The following is a 27244-nucleotide window of genomic DNA, read 5'->3' as shown; positions in this document are numbered from 1 at the left end:
TTTCCGATCAGCGTTCATCGTCATCCTCTTCCACCACCTTTGCCGATCCTTCGAAACGGTTCAGCAGCCTCTCAAATTGCATATCAATCCGGCTCTCCGCACAGAAGTCCCATGTCGATCGTTTTCACGATTGTCAACGACACTCGCGTTCAACAACGATATCGAATCTAATTAACGAGGATTTTCTCAAGCTCAGTCATATTCCCGTTTTGCAAAATTAATAATTCAACCCTAATCAATCACACCTATGTGTAATCATATTAATTACTATAATTAGCTATGTATTATATTGTATCAAAGGGTATTCTACCCCTTTATAAAATAAACACTTTTTCTTGTTCTTTGATATTCTCCTTATTTCTCGAAACACTTAGGCGATATCCTTCTCGGGTATACCTGATCGCTAAAAATACTCGGGAAACGTGTAAAAGTTATATCCAGTTACAGACACGAAAGAGTTACAGTATCGGAAAAGCTAACGACGTGAGAAAAGGAGCTTTCCTTCGATCATAGCTTCCCCTCTCGCTTATCAGCCGCAAGCACTGTTCTACCTTTTTTCCAACCTCGCTTCGACCTCGATTAACATTTTCTTAACACCTCGACACGCGAACTGGAATTATTAATAAAGCGATTAATCACGGGAAAGTTACATCGCGCTCGTTGTAACCTCGAAAGCGAATTGACCGATTTTAAAATGGAAACCGTGCAAATTGAATGAATCAATTAAGAAAATCAAGGACAAACATATGCCGCATTACGATACTGTTTGATTTCAGAAATTTGTATAATAGAATCGGGGAAAATTGTAAATGAAGTCTGCCCCCGTGTATGCACACGCTTTTCGATGCAAAGTGATTCAGCAGTGCCACTTTAAAAGCCGAGGCCGTACGTCCGGTAAGTTTTGGCGTTTCCACGCAGAGCTTTCACACTTCGAGCTGGATGATCATACGTCGAACACGTCGTGCATGTACGTTGCGTTATATTTAGCGATGTGACTCAGGAACCCCTCGTGAGCTTACAAAGCTCCCTTTTCCTATCTTTTTCGCTCTCAAGCTTTTCCCTCTTCCGTCGAGAAGCTCGCCGTTCTGTCCGATTACCGAACCGATTACATTCGAGCGGATCTTAAGGCATGATTTTCACTCGTTTCCGGATTTCCAGAATTTTAATATTACAAGAGTCTTTAATATTTCATTTTCAGAAGAAGAATATTAAATCTGTAAACCGATCGTTTATCGTTTTCAAAGTACCACGTGGAAAGTGAAATTCCAAAGATTCCTGAGACCAATAATCCAGCAATATTTCCAGGAAACAAAGCAAGATAAGCGAAAGGGGAAAAGTGGAGCACCGATATTGGCCCGACGAAGAGTCCTTGGAAATCTTACAACTGAACCGCGTTTCCAACGTGAAATTAAATCTTAATAGAGAAACGCAATGTTCTCGAGAGCAGATTGGCTGTGTCGATGCAAGGCTGCATCTATACTACCCCTGCAAGTTGAGCATTAACTTATACGAGGAAACATGTGTTTCCTGTTCGATGGAATTCGAGGGTTGTGATAATCGTGTATCGTGACAGCTAACACTATCTCGTTACTCATGTCACTGTTTCGAGAAACAAGGCTGCATTTATTAACCGGTTGCGAATTATGCAATCCTACGCCTTATGCAACAATTTATTTCATAATAATCAAATCTTCGTTTCGTATACTGGTTTTTAATAATTTTACCACCTCTAGCAATTAAATTTTTAATAATTTTTGAACTAATATTCTGCAAGAAATTAAGAAATGGATTCATTCATTAGCTTTAGCTCGCGAAATGATAGTCTACGCAATTTTCCTTTATTGTGCTGATCTCCCATGTGACATTAAACAACGACAGGCCAGAACTAAGGAGCTTTCCTAAGAGACAGGGAGAGACTGAGACTCTTTGACCTTTTTATTGTTGCCGTGCACGATATCGTTCGCGTGATCGTATTGGTGTTTGTTCGACATTATAGAAAAACACAATCACTTGCTTTCTGTGCAATTTAAAGAGAAGAAAAACAATATCCTGTCATGCAACGAGGAGAAATTAGAAAGAAAAAGGAAGAAATTCGAAGATAAACCTAGGTACTTTGTGATCCTGATCACATACGATGCATCTGTAAGCAGCATTACGTATATGATACTTCAGGAAAACGTACAATACGTCTCGAAGGAGCTGCATAGTAATCCTATCTAAATAGCGCGTAACCGAAGGTTAACCTTTGACCTTTGTTAAGTATCAGCAGCACCGTGTCTGGTACTTATATTATTTCTGTTGGTTCCCAATTAGAGGGATTAAACGCGATTTTCTTCGGTGGGTATCGCAATGTTCGCTGCACTTCTCGCGTGATGAACTTTACCGTACAATGGTGGAAGCAATGCACGTTATTTACCAGGCATCAAAGGATTTAATGACAGCAATTAACCATGCGTCGTAATGAACTGTGATTAAGTTATTCGTCGGCAATTATAATGAGAAATTTTCCCTAAAATTCAATTATACCCTCTAATGTGATATTAAGTTTGAAAATGCATTTAATGCAGGCTGATTGTTGATCGTTTTATCTTTGTTATTCGCGATCGTTAGTCCAACTGTTTCGTTAGAGATTATAAGATGCAACCGGCACACGAGGATCCGAATAGAATCGAGAATAAATAGAAGGTGGCCGAGCTTACGTGATGCACTAGTAAATATGCAGTTACACTGGTCGCGTAATATTAGTTCTAGCCACCACCGACAATATTATCAAGACCCTGGAATTTTCTAAACATCCAGCAGCTGCTGTTAACCAATACAAACATACCCGAATACTTGAAACGTTACTTCGAGTTTCTTTTCGTACACCTCGAACATCGAGTCACGCGTGAAACATAAATTACGATCTCTGAAATAGAAACTGTATGCATTTAACATGCAATTACTCGCTAGATCACCGTTCATCAATGCCACTCGCAAGGCAACAGGTTGACTACAACCACCAACGTTCTAACTATCCAAGGAGTACCAAATAAATCTACCAATCACTAATCAATATTTTTTTTCCATTATCTCTTATCGGACACTATCAAGGAACAAAACTATTCCTAATTAATCAGACACAACTGCACTAATCTATAAAGCGAAATTTCGCCGATTACCGTCACCATCCTCGACACGTTTCTTAAAGGACTCACACGTGACACGATCCAAGGTGGATCGAGCAGATTAGTCCTCCGAAGGATCAAAGTAAAATCACTATGAAAGTCAATGAAGTGTCTATTTTATCCCGGTGATTAACTCGCGGATTTTGATCGGTAGCGTCATTATACGATTTGATCTACGATCGAGACACGGTACGAGAATCAAGTGCAAGCTCGATGATGTCCGGAGCTTTCGCGGAACGGCAGCGAGACACGGCGTTACGCCTGAAACTGGCGACCCGTCGCACAACCACGGCCAAGCTCTGATCGATGCCCAAGAGAATAGCGACTGCTTGCGGAGGAAGAGAGGCAGATGTTTCGCTTCCAGAACGCCGGCGCGCACTCTCACGTGGATTACACGCGCGCACCGTGTATCCTGTCCATCCTGTACGAGGAGCTTTGCCGCGCGACCTTGTCCCAGGAAGGGAAGCTCCGACGACCTTGCACCGACACCGCTAAAGAACCCCCTCTGATTGTTATAGCAATCGCGATCCCGCGAACCGACAAGCTTTATCAAACATTTCAATTATTTTCTATGCATTATACATGCCCTATAATTCGAGGATATATCTTTGAAAAAATTAACCCTTTCAATGGAATACATAAAAGTGCACGAGTATAGTTTCTAATGGAAGAGTTAATCCCTAATGGTAAAGACGTATGGTTTTATAAAAACGTGTAATTTGGCTATGTCGTTCGCAGAAATTACGTGAATGCTTGAAACAACTCTAGTCGCTGACACAGGAAATTCACCTCCATCAAACCGAATTAGCCTGATATTGTCTGTTTCCACAGAGTGTCTCTCAGCAAGGATTTGATATGTCTTTGTGACAGTGCCCACTTTAAGAGAGTACTTAACGTTCAAATGCTAAATAATTCCCTGTCCAAAAATTATTTAATCCTTCTGAAAATACATAAAAATAAAAATCAGAGAGCATGAATCATCGTCTATATTGAATTTTTACTGGATGCAATAAATTATCTGTCAGAACATGAAATAATATTTCTATCGGAGGTAACAAATTTTTAACACGGCAAAAAGATAAATTATAAAATTGTCGTTCGTATATTATTCATTTCACTCTGTTCTGTGACAAGTTGAGAATGATAGGAATGAAAATTTTATTTCGATGATATGGAATATATGTATAAAAATTGATGGGCTCTTCGCATGATCATATAGCCATGAATTATTATATATTTTTTTTTACGTCCCGTAAGCTACATTTATTTCGAGGATGCTTGTTTAGTCTGCGCCGTTGCAGCAACGTTTCAGCCTCGCAATTTTCGGGCATTTTATTCGCGTTTGTCGAACGCTCCCGGTGCAGTCTGCTTTTCATTCGACTGTGGATTGGCAACTGGTTATGAATAGCTGCGTTATATTAACTTCTGCACATTAAAATTTGTGGACCTCCAGTGCATGGCGTTTAAACGTCCAGCATCAAAAACTTTCATATGGAAACTGTTATGCCTGTGTCAAAATTTTATGAGCTGCAAATTTTTATTTAAAAATCGTCGAAAACATCTCTGCAATGGATATTGATATATTAAAACGAACCAATTTTATATTCAAAAATTGTCATAGGCATACATCGTATACTCCTGAATAGCTTTTATGTATTGACATTTTTAAATCATTATGTACCATTTGCGTGAGTTCAAAGTTTGCTTGAATATCTTGAAACAACGATGGCGTAAGAAATCAAAGTCCAAAGAAGTCCAAAAATTCGTGAAAACAGAATCATGCAATAAAATTTGTAAATGGAGTAAAATATTTAAATTATAATTTGCATAAATTTTGATCAACTCATCGATCATTTAAGCACTCGAGTAAAGTGTTGTTCAATGTAGAACAAAGGAACGTAAGTTCGAAATGAAAATGCAAAATGGAGGAAACAGCTTTCCAGCGAGTGCGTATATCGTTAAACGACGAAGTGAGAAAGAAACTGGTGTAAATTATTCAAGAATATACGTGGGTTTCTACGTCACGTTTGCCGTCGACGTCACGACGCCCCGGCGCTCTCGGTTTCGCGATTCCATTCATGAAATCCTAGAAATCTACGTAATACCGACCAAAACCGATGACATCAGATGATAGATAAAGAAGTAACTGAAAATATCTCCTGTTTATCTTTCGGTTCGCTATTTTCATCCAGTTAGTTTATATGTTTTCTTAGTGATCTTTCCGTTAGAGATTCTATGCGTCCGCACGTAATAATGTCTCTCGTCGTGTTTCATGTACTCGAACAAACGTTATTTCCACGTTGGAATGTCAACCTCCCCCTATTACCCCTTTCCTCTTTTTTCCTTTTCTTTCATTTTTCACTTCTCGCAACGTGACAATCTAAAAATTCTCATTCGCGTTGCGGAGTGTTTGCTTTAAAATACCTTGTCCGCGTAAACACTCGGAAACATACGATACACAATACACATTTCATAAGCAACCAAAGTTAGTGTGTCAGTTGCAAAAATTGTTAAATACAGGAATATCAATCGCCTACGTATTCGTGTATTTACGCTTTTCTAAAAAAACTCGAATAAAAAAGATTGCAGCAAAGAAACTTTGAAGACTTCTTCAACAAGTTTCTCGAAACCTTTCTCGAGCAAACTTCAAGCTGTTTTCTGTTTAGCATCACAAAAGATTCTGCTTTCTTTTAAGCTGTGCAAAGAACGATTTCCTTTTTGCATGGCCCAATGTCCGTCTTTCAACGATTGATCTTAACAAAAGTAAATATCTAATCAAATAATAATTTGTCTAATTTGAGTGATCGCTGACTAGGATATACCGCAAATTAATCTATTTCCTACTCATTGTCTACGCGGACTCGTGAAAGTCTCAAGTGCCACGATTACGAGCAAAAGTAACGAAACCTTAGAAAGCAACGTAGGCTGACTTTCACTGTGTTCGTCGAGGATTTAAAACGAAATACACATCGGCTAAAGATAGCCGGGACGCGATACAAAGTTAGATGCAATTGGAGTGGTTTCAATTATGTACACAATCTTAGACACAAAGCTCGATTTCGATGCGTCTTTCATGATCTCCTAGGAAAAAGAATATCAAACATTTTCAGATAAATTTAAAGGAGTCTCAGAATATACCTGCTAACCGAGGGTTAATAATACAATGTTCAAATTCATTTTCAAGCATTTTCCTGTGAATCTCGAATTTCGCGTGGCATCGTCGCGTTAACCAGCCGTGTGTCGATGTATCATCGAGCAAGGTCGGCTTGCGTAAAAATGCTGTCGGCGACGGTAGCCGGCAGATTCCGTTCGCATCGGTAGAGGCCGATCGGTCCCCAGGTACACCTAAGGCCAGGAATATCCTCGTCGACGCCCCCGCCGTGCCAGAATCAAGGGGACACTATGCTAACCTCGAGTGCACTGGCCAAACCGCGAACTCATCCCAGAAATATGAGCGAACAACATTATTATTAGATTACGTTTTCGCCGCTAGCCTGGAGTCGTGCATCTCGAATGACGACTCCGGGGACAGCTCGCTTCTTTATTTCGGTGATTCCCGTGCCCGAGAATCACACCGCCGATAAAAATAAGCACAGAAAGACGCGTAGGAATCTGATGTTGCAGAGGGCAGAGTATAACATCTCGGTTGCTAGAGAAATCAACTTTTGAAAAATCAACTTTTGTCACCCAACTTATTCTGTATACCAGATCCAATTTGACAGAAGTGGTTTTAATTCATTTTAAAATAAATAAATGGCTGTAATGACTCGTGTCTTCCTTGCATTTCGATTCGATTTTGTATCCCTTTGTGAAAAATAAAAAGGTAACATTGAAAGAGTAGCAACATGGAAGGTTCATCGCGTGAACCTATTCAGAGGGGGTAACGTATCCTGTTCCTCTGCTTGAAATTCGTCGCCAGATGTTACAAGCCTCGTGGAAGATCGTCGAAGAGGCCGCCAGAGATACGATGCCACGATAAGATCAATCGGGATGTTCTTGACTCGGCTCGAGAGCATTGGCTTCTTCCCTTTTGTTTTTGCTGCTGTTCGCTCGTTAATCGATCCGGCGATTAGCTCGTCATTACATCGCCATCTCGTTCGTGACTACGCCTTACGCGAAACATGATTACCATTTGTAAAGTCGTGTTAAAATTTTTTCATATTTTAATTGCAGCCACTTTGAAATAAGACACAACTTCGGTCAATTTAGTTAAATATTTCGTTAACGTTGAACTGCTAGAAAATAAAATGTTCCCTTGAAACTCTCATAGATTAATGTTCTTTTTCTATGCTACGTGCTCAGCGTCTGCTCTTCGCAGCATCATTAAAAATTTACAGCTCATAAAAACATCTCGCCAACATGTTTGCTGCAATCTTTAATAGTATGCTTTCGTTTCTACTGTCTGTAATACCAGCACTTGACTGTTCCATCGATAGAATCATGCTTTTCTTCAGCAACCACATATCTACGTTTGTTCGTTCACTTTAACTTCGACTTGTATTAAATTACCTTCAACTTGGTCGACCTGCTCTCCTTTTCCTTTTACGTCAAAGTAATACACATGAAATTTAGTGGTAGTACTCACGTTTCGATGCGCCGGTGCACGAGCCACCCTCTCTGAAGATCCTCGAAGTAGTTCAGCAAGGAGTTCCGGACTTGGTCCCGGAAGACCTTCGAGTTTGCTCGGGCTGGAAGTGGTTCTATGATGGCAGGGCGTGGGCGGTTCCGAACTGCTATTATTCGAACTTGTGTTGTACGAGAGGTTCGCGGAAACTTTTCTACGCGGACGAAGACCTTCCTCGAGAGCGATATCAGTGGTTCGCGGTTTCGCCATTTCAGCCTCGAGCATTTGTCCGTAAGGACCTCGTAATGGTCTTTTGCTGTATCTAAACAAACAAAGATAAAGTTCGTCATTAATTTTAATATCTTTAATGAAAAAGAAGAAATTTTATCAGCCCTTGAACGAGATTCAAACTAACAAAATATATATTTAACCTGAAGTTAAATATAATTTTTCTATCAAAGAAACATTGAATTAAGTTTGAAGCTATCTCCATCCATCGTGGGAGGGTTAAGAGCAGGAAATGTAAATTGAATGAAATCTATCATACAAAGAGGATACTCCAGAACCATGGTCTCTCACGTCCTCTCCTCTTAAATCGTATCCGTAGGCAGACGCTTTGGGTCTATTTGCATTCTATTCCGATATATCAACGCTGGTTCTCGCATTACCTTCTAGGCGTGTGGCCCTCGCAGTCAGAGAGGTCGCTGGGCGTCGCAGGTGGCTCGTCTCTTTCCTCGCTGCTCTGAGCTGACAGCTTGTTCCGGTCGCTGTCCAATGGCTCCGGCCATTGAGTTATGTACACACCCTTTCTTCTTTTGCTGGTATCGCCACGATACCTTCGCGTTTTACCCGACGGAGAGGATGACTCCGAGGGTGCTTCGCTCGCTGTCTCGCTACCCTCCATCGTTTGGCTAAGTCGTGGCTCCTCAGGTGGTGGTGTTATTATCACTTCGTGTGGCTCCATTCTGTTTTCTACGAGAAACAATAGCGTTGTCTAAACATTTTGATCGTTGCACACTTCGGAGAAATATTTTTAAGGATATTAGAGAGCAAATTTAATTGCCAACATTTTATTTCACCTCACCCATTTAATTTATAGCACTCCTCTCAGTGTGTTGTTTTTTCACCGAAGATCGAAAAGCAGTTACAGTCACAGATTAACAGATCGAGGATTTATTGTGATTAGCGAACCTCCAGACGCGAATGAACGAGCGTGAAGTCATCAATGAAGATGGTTAACGCTCGATGACGCTGAAATTTCTATTTCAACCCTGGCACAGAACGTTCCAAAAATAGTGACACGCGAAATAAAGTGGAAACACGGGTGCACCTTTGTACCCGGTACTCCTTGTCAATGCACCAAAAATAGTTCTTCCTTTCCCTACCCTTCTTCGCACCGGTCTAGGGTGGACAGGCGAAATTATTTGGCCGCTCCTCCGCTTCGATTCCACGCTAATACATCACCGAGGCTAGCTGACGTTCAACGAGCGATTCCTAATCCTAGCCAGTCGATGCTTCGATAAACGTGTCAACGGAATATCCGATAATTAAGAGGTCGTTGAATCTTTTGACCGCGCAGCAATACGCGTACGTTAAGATGCAAAAACCGATAAGCGGACACGCGTCGAACGTGGGTCGAGACGAGAAAGGAGGACGCGGAAGGCGCGATTCTGGCACCGGCTATGTCATTAAATTGAGATTACAAGCTGACGAGGATGTCGGAGTTTGTGACATTATGTTGCCAATTTCTAACGACGACGAAATCAGCCAAATAACAGACGGTCAATACAGAGAAAGAACCAGTCAGCTGTTTCCGGATCGTGTTCGAGAGATTATTTCTTCTTGAAACTTTCTGTTCGTTTCATTTTATGAAGACGTATCGTAATGTCGAAAGCTTCCTCTGTTAAACCATTTCTAAAATCTACTTCTGTGCTTAATGAGGAGGAATATTACTCATAGAAAACTTTTTTTTTTACAAATTTCTTCCCTTCTTCTTTGCGAAACGCGTAGTTATTTCTAACCAGACGTATTCAAGAATACTTGTTTGTCAGTTTCCGAACACTTTAAGATTAGGAATGATGTCTAACGTTTAACGTAATAGCTTTTTTTCGGACGTTTGCAACTAGACAGCGGGAAGAAAGAAGGTTTATTTTTATACACAGCTTTAGGTATACATTTCTCGGAAGGCATTTGACCTAGAAATTTGAAATGTGCGTTGTAAATTCGCAACTAATATAAAATTCTTATTATTTATTATTCATAATATTCTCCTGCACCAATAAAAAGTTACTCGAACGAGTTTAGTTGTAACGTGGAAAAGGATGTAACAGTACTTCTTTGGAGAATGAAATACCGTGCAAACAATAACTCACCTTTTTGCACGGTTTCCTCGATGGACGAGTTTTCCACGAGCGGGAAAACAGGCTCGGACATAACCATCTCGTTCGGAGACACGTCAGCTTGCACCAGATCAACTCTCGGCTCGTTGATCTCAGGAACCGGTGGTTCTGGGCTCGTGAGAGCACTGGAAGTCGCCAGACTGTCGGAACCATCGCTTCGCGGTCGGATCTCCTCGACGTTTCCGGTTTGAGGTACGCCCAGTCCTTCCGCCGAACCGACAGCACTGTCGACGCTGGGCGTCGACGTTCGCGGACTTTGACGATTGGGACTATTTTGCGGCGTCGAGACGACTGGACTGACGTCTCCTCGTCTTCTGGGCAACGTGCTCGCCCTGACATCCTTGCTCTCGTTGCGATTCGACGTGGCTATTGGTTGTGCCTTCTGTCGATTGACTGAAAAGAGAATTATATAATAATTGAGATTCTGACAATTATTCAAAATTGTCAGGTTTAATTATTTAAAATTCTGCACTCCTGCACTCCTTAATATTTGCATTACGATTGTTCGTACCATACATCGATAGAAAATTAAACAACAGACACTGTAATCAAGAAGGTGTATATTTATTTTCCTAAGAGTTTCCAGCTACTAGAAACAGTATAAAAGTCGATCCTATTTTTTATTATATACAAACCCCGACGTATAAAATAAAGGAAGATCTAGTGTCGTGGAAATAAATACCATCTCTTATCAAAATTGCAATCAAAATTATCTTCGCTATGAAGATATTTTATTTATCAATTTATCAATTATCATATTTTCTGACCAAGATCTGTACACGTTTCTCAACGCAAAAAAAATGAGATCAAAAATAAACTTCCGTGAAATCTATCGTTTCCAAACATTTCCCATCACGTTGAATTTTTAATCGAACTGCCTATCAAGCAGGGAATACCACGAAACGTAGAAAGAAAATACACATTCGCGGGTTCGTGTGTTCCCGGAGAAATGGACGTCAACGATTTTTAATAGCAGCTCGAGCGTTCTTTGGACGAGGCCATTGCTAGAACGAGACACGTAGAGAAAGAGAGAGCAAGTTCTAATTACCTCCTCGAGTGTCAGGTAAGTTTGGCAACCCTCTCAGCACGAGGAGGTGGACCATTCCAATAATAACAAACAGAGTGTACGAGTGAGAACGGGAACGAAAATCTCGGTGACGACTCGAGCCGACAGCCCGTCGACTTGGCCGAATTCCGACAAAGAGAGTGAACGATTAAGAGTGAACTTTGTCCCTTTATGTTCTTTTCCAATTTTTTTTTCAACCTTCCACAAGATTTTATAAAAAAATTTAGACTTCGATAAAGGGTAGGTGTGGTTTACTTTTGAGGGTGAAGTTTTAAAAATATTTACTGTAAAGCCTAGTTGGTAAAGGATAATAGAATTTTTACCCTTCATATGACCGAAAATTTTGCAAGAAATTAGAGTTCCTCGCAAGAGCAGGATTCTCGTTTTAGTTTACGATAAGTGAAGAGAGCCAGAAATTCCTTGAAACAATCAACGGTCTGTTGATAATTACGACAGAGGCGTAGTAAATCATCAAGTACGATTATAATGAATTCCGCGTAACTCCGTCGTCTCTGTAATTATCCTCGCAATAATTAAACGCGTCAAATTAACCGCTATGTAAATTCACCCTTCGCGGTAAAACATACATTCGTTAATTTGGTTCACGGCTTAGAAATAGGAAGACTTTGCAACCGTATAAATATGAATGAAAGAAACATTCTCTGAGAGCTACGAATGCATAATTATGCAATTAAGGGTGCACCATAAAGTAGGTGTCATTAACGTTACCATGTGCAGTATCGAGCACAGTAGGCTTCCCTGGGGAAAATCATTAATGGATGCCCAAACTGTAAAGGGTGAATATTTGAAAATAACTAAAAGATCATTTGGCCATCTTTAAATAATTATTAAATTTAAATTATATAATTTTCGAAATGCATAGATATTCATAATCTCCTTATAACAAAATTTCTAATCATATCGTAAGATATTTCTACCTCAATTTCCTGTGTATCATTTCCATCAGGTTGATCATTGCTAGAGGTAACATGGTCATCAACCTCGTGATCACAATCACTATCATTGCAAATGATTCTTTCGATCATATTCAGATAAAGGAAATCCATTATCTTCAATGCTTTCTCCCGATCTCCTTTTTCCTTCTAAACGCCAATGGCATTCTCTGATGGTTAATGGTCGAGGATCCGTAGATAGCAGCTGTATTTCAGAAGATACCTAGTTACACGTCCTCGTAAACCGTCTTCCGAGCGTAAAAGGTGTCTCGCGAGAGATTTGTTGGCGCGTTAGCCGCGAAGCGTTTCCGGCTTGCGCCACGCACGCGATTCGTCGCGTTTCACGCCTTCGGCCTTGTTACACATTGAGAAATCAGCGTCCCCTTTCTCAGTTTTTTCTCTCTCTCTATGTATCTTCCTCTCTTCTCGTTTCACGGACACAATTTTGGCTCCTAAGCAACCGACTCGGTGAAAAAATACTCGAGTCTGGTGGAAATTACCGACGATATTTCTGTTAATCTTCGGGAAAGACTATGATCTGCCCGGCACTTTAATTGTCACATTGGAGGTAAAAGACGAAGCATAAATGCGACCTCTGAAGAAAAATCCAAAAATAATTTCCAAATAAGGACTTATTAATTCAGCCTTCGTCAAATAAAGATAGAATTAATGTCAGCTGAAAGACCTATATTTGTAAATGTACTTTATTTATCTTGTTGAATGCAACTCTGATTACACAACGGGAGGCGTAAAAATTTCGAGGTTGATATTAAAATTTGCAACAATCCGGTGAAACGTTCAAATCTAACATTACATTTTTCCTCTTCAAATCAAACAACCGCTTCGTGTTTGCGATGGTTTCAAAAATAATTGCTTGTATACATTTAAACCGGACGTACTGCATGTACAATGTTTATAACATCGATGTTGAAAAAGTAGCATACCTCTGTAATGTATCAATCCTTTTTCGCTAAATATTTTTAGATTTTTTAAAGCAAATGTTTCTATTCAACTTAACGCCGCTTTATCGAGCCTGATTCACGCATAAAAATACCTTGCTCTGCGTTATTATCCTTGCTTCTACTCCAAAAGCCCTTCGTAGCTCAAATAATGTTTACAGAACTGGTCTATTTCCATCTATGCACCATCCACTCACCCTCTAATTCTTTCTATTCTCTTTCACCCATCTCCGATAAATAATTTTATTTCTTATAACGAAAATTCCCAACTTGACATCAAAGTAGCTAAATGGGTGATCGTGTATCTTCCGCCTCAGGTGGGGCTGGATAAATTAAATAATTACCCAAGGAACACAATAAGATTATTCAGGCCAGGGCCATAAAATGCATTATCTTTAAGGTCGTTTCTCGATACGAACTCCACGGAAAGAGGTTCTCTAATATCTCTCTTATTTCTACTCCTTTATTATGAAATCGAAGCTGCTCGCTCGGTATGTAGTTCAGGGTTGTAACTATACACCTAGTCGGAAAGTCAATGTTACGTGGTCGTTTAAACGTGGAATTGAAGAATCTGTAATCCCTAGAAACGATCGTTATTTTCCATGTCGCATAAACTACGAAGGGCTATACGGTTTTCTCTCCGATAGAACATACTCTACCCAACTTGCGTCCTCGATTCTATCTTACGACAGAAGAAAAAGTAGTTTCGCGAAGAGAGATAAATCGCGAAAACGGGCTTACGGATTGATCGACGTGTTCAAACTTTCGAGTTGGAGAAGCATTTGATACCCTCGAAAATTATTGGACTGGAATTCGCCAACGAAACACCGTCTGCTTTTATGTATCGAATTCAGGACGAGTATGAAACTTAGAAAGCAGACTCTCGAAGACGAGAGGACCGAGACAGTGGAGGAATTGAAAAGAAAAACAGCTTCGCAATCGTTTCTAAATAACGCCGAAAAATCTCGCGAGATGTTGCTTTCACGGTTTAGATTGTCCCTATCCATAGTTATACAAACCGACACCTACATGAATGTAATAATAGACATAATGGGTAGTGTTTATTTGGCGAACCGCCATACCGCCAGAGTCTGCATTCTCGTGGACGAGACTTTACCACTGGCCAATATTTACAAGTACACGACGACCGTATACAAATCATATAATTAATTGACAATGTTTTTCCTTCCAAATTTCCGCGTTTGAGAGACACGCGGATTATTTATCGCGGTCTTATTATGTAACAACCCTTGGAAATCTATACTGTTTTCTTGAACCCTCGAATACTGGTGGATGTGTCAATCATGACGTGCATAGATTAAAATTAGGCATCTAAATTTTCAAATAAAAGTCTATCATGTGTTGGAAAAATAATATTTAAATATAAGAAATTAAAAATACTTTCCAAGTTATTCGATTACGTTTAATTTGTGGTATTAGGGGAAAATGTTTTTCTTCGAATCTAACGAATTGCATTAAGGATCGAGGAGGAAGCAAAGCACTACCTTTTACGGGGAGTGACTAGTAGAACCAGTTCCGAGCAGGTGAAGACCCGAAAAGATAAACACGGAAACAAAGTACATACAATGAATGCTTCGGAGTAACTGTTCTTACGGTCGCTTCTGCTCCCAATGCTACGCCCATTCAAATGCCCCCTAGATTCTACCGTTTCCTTTCGATTATAATCATACGCGACGATGGATACGATAATTGCATACCAAATTAGCAAATGCATCGTAACTGTAAATCAATGGTTGCCTGGATGCGGCTTCCTCATTGCAAATGGGACTAGAGACGAATCATGCGAAGTCAAAGGTGTCCTAATGCCTATACATTATTGCACGCTTGTTAAATATGATGTCTATGTCTATTAATTATAATTATTGAAGATTATTTAATACAAGTATTGGTCTTTTGATGGTATTAAATGTTTGTACTACGTAGATCGAATTTAATAGAAAATACTTGGACTTCAGTGAATGCAGCTTTGATCATTAACCAAATTTGTGCAACAAATTCGTGGAATAAACGTAATCTTCAGCAATGCGAGGGAACAGAATGCTGGGAAACCAAATTTACATAGAATGATGTATTTCTGATGAAACGTGGATTTGTTTCATCAGTGAGAGTGGTTAAAAGCTGGTCAAATTTACACAGAAAGTTCTGTTTCACATTGCAAGCTCAAAATGCATATCACTGTGAACAAACAATACATGCAAGAGCTGCTTTTCATCACCAACTGAGTGCATACAGAAAACTGCACTTCAAACTAAATGCATGTAATAACATAATCTCCTGTGTGCTTTCCGAGAAAATTATTTGGAGAACATGTATATCTTCTAATCCTCTGATGATTATTTTTCCAATTGTACCTACTCAAATCCTTAAATGGAGCTTTATGGAAAAAAAGGAATAAATGATAATAATAATAATATTTGAAAAATGTTCAAGGTCCGATTACCTTGATTGAAATCCACCTGGCCGAAGGAAGCGCTTCTGAATGGAGCCCCACCTCTGTGAAAAGTAAGAAGAGATCCTCTTGGTTCCAATTTGGTAACCGCGTCTCTGGCTTCAGCTTCGCTTCCGGCTCCGGATGTAGCGTTCAAATTGTCACACAAGTCGTCCACACACGTACCACTATCCACCACGGAATCACTGTACTGTCTGAGATGTTTCGTCGCATCCGCACTTACGTTCAGCTCGTGTTTGATGTCACTTACGTCACCACTGTTCCTATCGTGTTGCTTAGCCGACCGCGAGGATTTCCTCGAGTCGGCACACGGCTTCCTGCACGCATCGTTGTTACCCGGCTCACTCAAACACTCGTCACCCACACTGTCACTTCGGCCAATCGTCTTCAGGTGGTGCTGTTGCTGAGGGTGCTGATTGCTGAGACTGTGACTACTGCCCTCGCTGTACGTGTAGCTTCGGGAGGAAGGTCGACCATCGCAACGACCGCATCCTTGATTCGTTGTCTGAGAAAATATTATAAATTTTTCATTTTTATCTAAGTCCATATGGGACGCCAGAAACCATCACTGTCATAAGGACGTCGACCTCAGTTAAATTGATTCAAAGTAACCAAACACTGAAAAATAAATTGTTTACCTGTGGATGATTCTGCGAAGGTGGTTGATACCCACTCGGTGGTGGAGAGGAAGCTTGAATTCTGGAAGGTCTTCTGGGTGGTGGTACCGGTGCTGGTCCCTTGAGTTTTTCAGTGAGCTCTCGAAGGCGCTCGGCCTTATCGCTCCGGGGGCCGGAAGAGGACTTCTTGCCACTTCCTCCTCCGCCCCCGCTCCACCGGAACCTGTGCAAACGGTCCACCGCTATCACTGCTGGTTCCTAAACAATAAAAATCCCATCCCCATCAGAGTCTCATCGTCGATGTTCATTTTCTTAGAACACATAAAATCGTCTGGAAGTAGCATCTACTTTTAACTTCAGCCTTCTCGTTTCTTTTTTCATATACTCTTTAGAATCGTGCACTTGTGACCAGACCAATTTTTGGATCGACCGTGGTGCGCAGCGTGCGCTGCCTCGTGCCTGCCGCGAGGGAAAAGACAGATGACGACCAAAATAGAATATCGTTCTTCGACTAGACACCTACGTATCGTATGTACGAGTTTTCGATTCTCTAGACCCACCACTTTTCTATAGTAAGCTATTCCTACTTCCGTTAGAAATTCGATCGACAGAAATTAACAGGTGACAGAAACAATTGGACCAAGACAGAATCGTTCTTACCGCTTGGGAATTGATGCAATGCCTCGTCCAAGGGAACTTGAGAATTGTCAAATTCAGTTTTCTTGATTTATCGTCGCCATCTCCAGTAATGTTTTCGAGATAGCATAAAGAGTGTGCATTCAACGAATCGACGTAGACAGCATAGAGATTGACGTAAGTAAATAGTCAGATGGAAATTGTTGAGCTCCCCTCGACAGAACGATCGTTTAAATCAGTGTCCACGAAACCTTTCACCTTGAAGTTCCATATCTCCAGCCATTAAAAATACGACGTCCCTACCACCACCTTGTGAGCCACCTCTCGAGCTTTGACACAAAGCGTCCCAGGTCGAAGACACTTCGTCCCAAATTCCTACGAACCAGCTCACTCTTACGAAATCACAACAGTTTTTCTACGGCCTGCGAGGCATTCCTCCATCCACGTATCACCAAAAATATCTTCCAGAAAGAACTCGATTGCTCAGATGAATTCCATCGGAACCAACTCGCATCAACGTCTACGGTGAACTCTGTTTCCATAGATCGATCATTACCGATTCACGATCGATCTACGCGAGAGAACGTTCGAACCGATCGGACCAACCGCATCGAACGACAACCGACGTGAAAAGCGGACGATCCCGCGGAACGTTCGAAAATACCTGCAGCTTCAGCGTCTGATGCTTGGTCCACTGTGCTAGCTGCCGCGGCACCGAGACGGACTGCAGCGTCGGCACGGCGGTGGATACGTTGAACGACGTCGAAGAGGATGGCGACGAAGACGACGGTACCGCCGCCGTTAGAGCTGCGGACGATTGTGCTTGATGGTGCTGGCCAGTGCTGTTCCCCACCGACGATGTTTGCAGCATCCCTCGGTTATTATTAGAGTTCACCAACGGTTGCGCCGACGTCGTTGGCGTCGTCAGCGTCACCGGCTGTTCCACGCCGACAACGCGGCTGTTCGAAGACGTGGGAGGCCCAGGAAAAGGAGCCTGTCCACCTACTCCTCCACCGCCACCTCCAACTCCACCTACACCTCCTCCTCCGCCGGCACCGTACGTCGACGACGACGACGTCGTCGTCGTCGTGCTCGACCCTGTCGACCCTGGCGGTATCCTGGGCAATGGCAAACGCGAACGTGGACCTATGCAACAGCAGTCTGCGATGCTCGAGCTGAGTTCTAGTGCTGCATTTTCCGGATACCTCTCCGTCAGTCTCTCCCGAGAGTCGCTCTCTCGTGAACTCCTCTTTCGTCGTCTCTCCTGGGACTCTTCCCGTGAGTTCGATGGCGGCAGGCTCTCCTGAAAGGGAACCATTCGTGGATGTGTTTTTAAAGGCATTAGAGAATTTCGTGGTGTTAGACTTTTCTTTGATAAGGGAAAGTGTGAAAGAAGAAATGTCCCGCCATCTTCAGGAGTGTGGTTAAGTTCTTCCTAAGTTCTCCCGCGATTTTCCTAAGACCGAAGGCAAATGGCAGGAAGACTATGTTGCACCGGAGTGTACATTTGATGATTTGGTATTAATCGGTTAATTTTATTGGAAACGCGTGACAAGCTTATCGAAAAATTGCTGAATTTTTAAAACGACACGTTAAATTTTCTCCGATCAGCAAGAAATTTTAAACTTTACACCTGTATACATGATGTTATAATGAAATAGAAGTCTTAATTTGATTGCAAATATACACTTTTATAAGACACATATCTTTTGCATAAATTTCCAATTCTTAATGATAATAATTAGTTATTTACAATCGAGTACTCCCGTTACGATCATTTTATAACTGGAATAGAAACTGTAATTTCTAGTGGTGATCTAATACGATCATTCTAAATATTTGATTTCCAATTTATAGCCGGCAATACAGAAAGGAATGACCTCTTACTTATGTAGATCAGGGTACACGGTTACGCTCTCTTGTTTAATACGGAGTACGAAAGCAGCGGAACAAATGAGACCGTAAAGTCTATGAAGTGGCTTCGCATATAAAGAGACTCAAAGGCTACTTATGCGATACCGCATAAAACGAAACGTAGGAAGTAGAACCTGCCTCTGCAAGGTAATTTCACCTTGTCCCCGTCACGTTCAAAGAACACCTAATTTAGATTTTTTTCCTTGCAAATCACACCTTTACGTACCTTCAACCGTACGAAAATTATATGAAAAGAAATTATTTTATGAATCATATTTCAAATTAATCGTCTGAAAACGAGAACACGTTATTAATAGCCATTAATGCGGTCTCTTTGATACCAAAAGCCAGAGAGCTTGTTCCATCAAAACTGTCTAGAATTCTAGAATGTCGACGCCACTCCATAATCGTTATTCCCATCGTTTTATGCGATTCAAATGGTACGTGTGCAAGAACGATTGTCGCAAAGAGGATCCTAGAGGAGACAATAGCATTGAGGTAAGGTGATGCTGTTTCTTCCCACGAGCGAACTGAAGATAAACTCCTCTGAAATAGATCTCCGACTCTTGTGTATGCAACACTGGCTACGAAGGATATGCTGGAAAGTAGAACCATCTAATCTCCTTTCTCGAAATCCTACCGAGATAGCCAGATGTATACATATATACATACGCTCTGAAACGTCTGTGTCGATCTTCATTCTGACATTTTACGTTCCGAGTCTTGAGAACACGATACCAGGCAGAAATGTAAAAAAAGAAAGAAAGAGAACGTGAAAGATAACGAAATACCTGTGCCCGGTATGGTAATAATTTCACGAGAGAACAGTATTTACAATGGCTTGAATATTCGAGCCGAGTCAAACAGCTGAACATACCGTGTAGCTAGAAAGGATCTCAATTTATTCTAGCTCTTTGTTTAAACTCGGATTTTCTACTCCAGATATTGGAGTAACGTGGAATTTGAAAAATTTCTGCACTCGTGTAACATTTTTCTTATCGTTAAAGTAAATAAAGGAGATGACTTTTGGTCGGAGTGGTGCAATAAATTTTTCGATGAACATTGCCTAGATTTGACCATATCAAATTATTTCATCTGAGAATTCTGATTCCGAACAGGTAAAGAAATAAATTTCCCCAGAAAACAGCATAAGCGGGCAAAGAATGCGAAGGATCGAAGCTCAAAGACGTTCTCGGCATGGCTAAAATCAGCTTACGAGTCGTCGGATCATCGGCTTCCGATCAACCGAGGCGTGTGCAGTGATTTGTCGCGATCGAAGGACTTGGCAGAGATTCACGTCGCGGCTGCGTGTGTGCTCGTGTGATGTCAACGTGAATATTATTCCGACCGAACGAGGACGGATGGCGGGAAAAATAGGAAGAGGAAGAAAGAAGGATAAAAGGGAGATGCCTCAAAATCGGTTCGAGTCACTGACTGGTGGTATTCTATTTACGCGATCGACTCTATATTTAGGATTTTCGACGTCTTCATTTCGTCCGTGCAAAACCTCTTTTCTCTGTCGCGAATCCGTCGAAGGTCGTCAAGACAGCCAACTAATGAACGATGGATGTATCTTTAACGACTGTTCCGTTCAATGATAAAGTTGCCCCTGGCAAGAGCACCCGTAAAATTTCAAGCATTTCGTTAATCGTGTCGAAGAGGCTTGCGAAACTCTCGCGAGTTATATGCCCGAGTGAAAGTGCAGTTTCAGAGATGCAGTTCTTGAAACAAGACTCGTGTAAATGTTTAGATACCCTTTCTTTTGTACGTCGTTGTTGAAGAACTCATTGTGACATGTGTAAATGTTACGTTCAATCATTCTGCAATGTTGAAGTAATAGGAATATATTCAGGAAAAGAAACAGGTAAATATCTGGTATCCCTGCAGTTTGTCTGTGTGTTATTTCGTGATGGCCATTCTATAAGTGGTTTAAATGTTAGAATAAATTACCTGGGAAAGTCTGAGACCGTATCTGGTGCCACCAAGAACCACGTATCCACCGCCGACATTTCCTCCAGTCATGGCTCTTGCTGCACCCCCGAGCCATCCTCCAAATCCGCTTCCCCCTGCCTTCTCCGATCCTCCACCCCCGTCTCCACCGACGCGGGGCATTCTTCATCCTCCCTTCACCCTTGAAAAAATCACAGAAAAATATCAGGTGCTTGTTTGCCACTTCCTTTCCCTCAATCGACAGCAGCAAGCACCTCGTTATTTCAATATCGAGTTTGTCCTGGCATGAATTTTATTATGGTGGTTTTCCGCCGGTGCTTTATGAAGTTATCGGCCGCTGTATGACGTAAAGTAAACGGTAAGTGTATTTTGAGTAAATACGCCGGCAGAATTTCACGTTCGATTCGACGGAATATAAATTTTGAATATAAATTCGAACGATATGCAAAACTTTTGTTTTGTCGTGATTTATTGGAATTGCATTAGGATATTTGGAAGATTCGTAGCGAAATTTAATTACAATCAAATTATCTTGTAATTACGCACAGGATTTCAAGAATTTTTCAAGGATTCGATATAAAAAATTATCACGAACACAGCAAATTTTCCAAACCCACTAATTTCAATTTTCTCAGTTAATAACATTGTGGAATTACTCTTTCATATTTACAAAATATTGTACAATGTTTTTGAAACACAAAATGACATCATAAACATATGACAAAATGTCATTTCTTCTTTTTTTTTTGATATGATAACATATCATTAAATACTGTGTAATCAATTTTCACTTTTTTCTTCCAGTACACTTAACAATACACAAACAAATTTAAGTATTTAATGTCCACAATGGTACGTTTAAGGATTCATTGAATCAAAGCCGGTTTTCTCACAGATTCTGCTGAATCACAGTGCAATCTTAAAGCTTTCAACGGCGCCACAACGTACGCAAGTTCGTAATACGTTTTCGAGTGATTTTAATGAAACTTTCCCGCGATTCCTCGGAAATTTCATTCAGCGACGACGATGCACTGTAAATAAATAAAATCGTTCGTAACAGTTGTCAGGGAATGCGCATACGTTTGCAGGAATTCGAGAAGCACGATCGTGCGTGCGTGAATGCGTGCGTGACTCTGCGTAAGCAAAACAGTTTAATCAAATTCATTCTTATTACGAAAAATCGATGAAAACGGACTCCTCCCAACAAAAGTCGACAATAATATTATCTACATACACTGCATGTTATAAGATTCCTTTGTTTTATTAACGAATCAACAAGAATGAAGACTCGTAAGAATTTTCCTAATTTTGACACTTCGTCTATTCGTCATTTGTACACTCAGAGAGCAAGAATTTTTTCATATAAGGGCAACCAATATGAAGTTCAAATGCGACTGGAATAATATACGGTAAATGTCAATCGGAAATTGACGTCATCGTACCGTTACATCCGATTTAGGTGCTACTCACTGAATCTGTACGAAAAAGGAACTCAATTGCCTTTACCAAAAGCAAAAGTTCATTTAACCCAAGTGAAACCAATAAACGACCATTATGCACCGATAAAATAAATAGATCTATAAAACAGTAGGCTGGTTTTGTATACGTAAAATATATTATATTTCCGGTTGCAATAACAAAAATTTGGTGGAAATTCGCGCATCAATAAGCTACACAAATATTATGCCCTTGCATAAAATATTTGCTATGAATTTATTATTACCAGGAAAACAAACACAACGATTCGATCGAGAACGTATTAATCATGGATCACCGGAAATTGCTGACGATAATTATGATTTGGTCATCGCTGAACACATAGCCCTTAAATAAATTGCAAACTAGATGATCCTATAATACGAGCCTGTAATGCAATTTTAAATTACTTCCCACACTAATTGCAAATCTTTTAAAACCCGACTTCCATCAACCCAATATCGAAATTCAGGCTATGGTTACAAATATCACGGGGTTATAAATACTCGTACCTGTATGTCTTTTCTATTTCCAAGTGATGAAGGCTAACATATATCGGACGTTAAAATGGTTCGTGCGTGTTCTCGGTAAAGAGAGGCATTAAGAGTCCATCATTTATCACAAAATAATAATAGGGATTACAAATCGTTCGTCTTCGATACGGTACTTGTTTGGCAAGAATATCAGCTGGCTCGTATATAAAACGTCACGTTGCAAAGCATTGTTTTCGGACGTTGAATTACGACATTTTATTACTACCAAAACAACGATAACCATATCGTTCAATCATGTTAATTCCGACCAGAGAAAAAAGATAGCCCGATGCGAACCCTTAGATTTATAGGACGATCAAAATTATTCGCTTTCATTATTTGTGTGCGCGCGCGCGCGAAAAGAAAAGGAAAAAAAAAAGGAAACGAGAAAAATAACGTTCTTTTTTCGCGTATGCAAATTACACTTCGAGCTGGACGCGCACGGTGTAGAATTTATGAACGGCCGCGGAACAGGTTGGGATTAACGAGAAATATTATTTCGATGCACCGTAAATCCTAGCGTGGCTATTCGATTTTCATCTAATGTGTTTTCTGTCAGATAGCAGTGATCGAGTGACATTCAATTCCCGGAGTGAGTTATTTCGTCGAACCACGAGCATCGGTGTTCACGATAACGGATGTTGAACTCGATTCCGACCGAGCCACGATAAGATTTGCGATGAATGAAATTACGGCTTCGTTATTACACCAGCGCCGATTTATGAAGCTCGAGAGATTCTGAAAATGTTCTTTGATTAGGAACACTGGCAGATAACGCAAACGATTCGGTGCTGATCATACTAGGATCTTCATCAGCCAAATTAATTAATAAAAATATTTGACTAATAAAATATCAAAATTTAAAAAATTTTTTTTAATTCCCTATTGATTTTACGTTAAATTTGGAAGCTTTTCAAAGTGTTTCTTCGAAGATGCAAATATCGTGAACGGGTGTTCATTGTGAAGCGATTCGCGTCGATATACAGTGCTCAGAAGAAAATGGTCGATCGAACCACGGAAAGCGGCTTCTCTTTCACACTGCCGAGTCCAATTGGCCAGAACGAATTGAACTTGTGCCAGGGTCGTGGCAAGGTGAATAAAAAGAAGGAGAAGATACGAAAGAGACGGCTGGTGTGCGACAGGATACTCTCCCGAGGGCGTTTTCTTTCGCTTTCTTTTCGTTCTTCGAACCGACAACCGCGATATTCTCAAATTCCACGACGCCTTGTTCCAAGAAATTTTCATCCTGCTTTATGTCGGCACGTGCCATCGGGATCGCAAGACAGGCCGCGAATTAATTCGATTCAGAATGCGACGCCACGGCGCGGAATTTCGAATGCGTCGTGAACCGAGTAAGAGGAACGGAAAGGGGGTTGACTTTCCTCCTCGTTCGCAACGTAAACCCGTTCCTCCCACGCGGCTGGGAATGGAAATTATGGGGTCAAGATTATTGATGTCGAATTGAAACATCGAACCAAAGAATCCCGTGAATTGATTCGGAACGCCCAGTAGGTTCAAATCCCTCGGTTCGCTAACCAGTCCGGTTAGCAGAATCACGTGAAAAAATAAAAATTCTATAATGGTGATTAATTTTATAAATTTAATTTAAAATTGAAAGAAGCTTCCAATATGAAACCTTGGTGCAAATGGTAAGTATTCCCTGTAACGAGGATTCCGAAGATTTAATTTTTCTCTTTTTTTTTTTTTCATGAAGAAAATTTCATAAAATTGTTAGAATGGTCTCTAAAATATTCGCTAGATTGATTCAATTCAGAATAGAGGTTCCCGCACGCAGGTGGCACTTTGGGTACACTCATTTATTGGCACCCTGCCTGCTGTGATATTCGTCGAGGAATCTGTACGTCGGATTCTGATGATTCAACGATCAAAAGGAGAAGTTCTACATACAATGAAACGACCTAGCATACGGAAAATATACGAAGAATTTTTAGGGACAACGAACGTGACGTAAATATCGAAGAAAGAGAAGAATCTTCGGTTTTATTGCGTCCATGATCTCAAAGGATCACGGAAAATGCATCGACGTCAGAATTTCGGATATAACAAGAGAGAAATTCATACAAGACGAAATTTAAAGGAAAACAATATTTGTTTGTGGAATATATTTGACGAACTCTATTGGGGATCAAATACTAACCAGACCGTTTCTATTCTCGATCAATTCGATTTTATAAAAAAAAGAAAAAATTACCGTCTCAAGACGGAGAGACAGTTTCGCGTCTAATTTTAATCCCCGATCTGTTGGAGAACCGTCATTCTTGGCACATGAAGGCACGATACGAATAAGGAAAGCGGCGACGAAAAAGAGGCAACCGCATTCCGTTCCTGCGACGTTATTTGCACGAGGGACGCAACGCGTTCTCGGTGCAAACAACCGATAAACATGCACGATGCTTTGTCATCGCAATGTGGCAGAAAGCGTCGTTGGGTTTATTTGCGAAACGATAAGCTGCTGCGACGCCACTCTCAACGCGCGCCTGCCACTCTTTCACCGATTCCTCGCTTTTTTTTCGGTCATGGACTTGAAAAGAATTTCACCTCTGGACGCTATATAACGATGAATATGGCGTGAATTTCAATTGCCTTTAAATGAGGCTTGAAACATTTAACCCTTTCGGAGCGATGAACCCATGTACAGAGTACAAAATGAATTCACTGTCAAAACCACCCCTATTAAATGTACTCCTTCTTTTCAAAATAAATCATTTTTTGGCAATTTTTTAAATGAGGTCTCCTTGGTCTTTCTAGGGTAAAACAGTATTAATTGCACTTTTACCTTTCCCGAGTACCGTTTTATCCATCGACTAAACAAATTACACCGGGTAGAAAGTGTAATTTTCTTTCCGTCATCTGCAGTTAACCAACGGACCTGAAAATGCGGGAAATTCCGCAATCCACGGATTACAGTGTTAAATCCCGTTTTATAGAATCTCGTTTCCAGTGTGTAGCTTCAATGGGAGCGTATATAATAGCTTCGTCGTTGAGGATAATAATTTATGAAGGAAAGTAGCGAGGGAGAGGAAAAATGTTTCGAGACAATCCAAGTTTATGGATGATAAGCGGCATCGAACGGGTTCCTTTTCTGCCCGATAACGATCGATGAACGAGGGAAAGGCACGCGAGTAAGACGCTTTATCTCGTCCTCGTGTTCATTGTTTATCATTGAACACAATTGCTCGGCTACGTGTGGAGTCGCGCGCAATGATCGCGCAGATGTTTCGGGACAATTAAAAGTGATTGACACGAAACTGCCTGATTCACGAATTGTCGTAGCGACAAATTAGGGCCGTATAAAAGACGAGGCAGGGGCAAGAGTGTCGCTCCTGAGAGGTCGAACAGTGTCCTCTATCTTTAGAAACGTTTCCCCGAAAAGAGAGTACAAAAGGGTTCGCGTTCCTCGATACATCCAAGGTGGTATCGGTTCGTTGAACATGCCATTCCCAAATTGCTTGTTATTTATGGTGAAATAACTCTGGGAATTGAATGAAAATTTTTTATGTCATCCTCCTTGGTCCTCGATAAATATAATGAACCCTTTGTGTGGGGTTCGAGTTAAATTGACCCAAAACGACAATCTAATATTTAATCAAAGAGTCCATGAGAACAATAATCTGATACACGAAATAAAATCTAGAAAATTTCTTCTGCAACGGGCTCTCACCGTGTAGAGAAGAGAAGAAACCCGTCTACGTTCCCCTACACACAAAAATTCCCGCTCAAGGAGAAACTAAACAAAGGAGCACAAGTCTATCCCGTGAGTTTCGCCGGCGAATCACAGAATCCATCATCGAGCTACCATCAGATCGATCACCCACGCACCAACGTGTCTGGAATGGTCGAAGACAGGCTGGTTCGCTTACCGATTAATCAAGAGAGCCGCATGTCGTGGCGACGAATCGAGCGAGGCGTACCCAGCGTCCCGCGACCCTGTCGCTGAGGATTCCTGCTCCCACAGCTCGTCGTAGATCTTGATGTCGCAGCAGCACCGGTACCCCGGTGATGTCCTCGAGGCCTCTGGCTCAAGGTCGCTTGGTCGAACGCGTTTTCTAGTCACGAGACACACGGAGCTCGAACGCGGGCGTGGCGTTCGCCAAAAACTTCGATCGAGCACTGGCACCGGCCACGAAACCAAACAACGGACCAGACTAGATCGGACGCGAGACGAGACGAGACCAGACGAGAGGAAAAGAGAACGAGCATCGAAGAAACGCGGCCGGTTCGCGGATCAGGAATATGATGCCACCTTGGTGAAAGCCTCCGCGAAGAAGAGGCTCCCTTGCCGCAACGAGTGCCGCTCCCGCTAAGCGGAAGATTATCTAAATAGACTCCGTGCTACCACGGAGAAAAGAGAGGGAGAACGGGACAGAGGGGAGAGAGGACCCGAAACGAGGTGGTATTTATACGTCGTGTCTTTTGGAGAGCCAGTGGAACCACGACCAGGAACATCCCTCTCCGCGGATGCCACACCAGGAGGGGAGACCGGATATTGTGCTGCTTTGATGTTTAGCTATGATGAACG

At 41.3% G+C, this 27244-nt stretch overlaps 1 protein-coding gene across 8 annotated transcripts in view; it reads right to left on the bottom strand.

Annotated features, from left to right (window-relative positions):
* Nucleotides 1-27244, bottom strand: part of LOC117601096 (rho guanine nucleotide exchange factor 17) — a 47128-nt gene that overhangs the window by 15217 nt on the left and 4667 nt on the right. For 7 of the 8 annotated variants that reach the window (XM_076692999.1, XM_076693000.1, XM_076692997.1 and 4 more), the window contains exons 2-8: nucleotides 20696-20876; nucleotides 17496-18134; nucleotides 16217-16453; nucleotides 15570-16083; nucleotides 10104-10523; nucleotides 8400-8703; nucleotides 7753-8053 (exon numbers count right to left, since the gene is read on the bottom strand). In XM_076692999.1, the coding sequence (XP_076549114.1) occupies nucleotides 7753-8053; nucleotides 8400-8703; nucleotides 10104-10523; nucleotides 15570-16083; nucleotides 16217-16453; nucleotides 17496-18134; nucleotides 20696-20857 (2577 nt within the window). In that variant the 5' untranslated portion in view covers nucleotides 20858-20876. Of the gene's footprint in view, nucleotides 1-7752; nucleotides 8054-8399; nucleotides 8704-10103; nucleotides 10524-15569; nucleotides 16084-16216; nucleotides 16454-17495; nucleotides 18135-20695; nucleotides 20877-26585; nucleotides 26728-27244 lie in introns of those variants that run through there. The other variant, XM_076692995.1, reaches the window with a different exon arrangement.

Source organism: Osmia lignaria, chromosome 16 (assembly GCF_051020975.1).
Source record: "Osmia lignaria lignaria isolate PbOS001 chromosome 16, iyOsmLign1, whole genome shotgun sequence".
Classification (NCBI taxonomy): domain Eukaryota; kingdom Metazoa; phylum Arthropoda; class Insecta; order Hymenoptera; family Megachilidae; genus Osmia; species Osmia lignaria.
The sequence above is the reverse complement of the archived record's forward strand: the minus strand, read 5'-3'. Positions and strand labels throughout refer to the sequence as shown.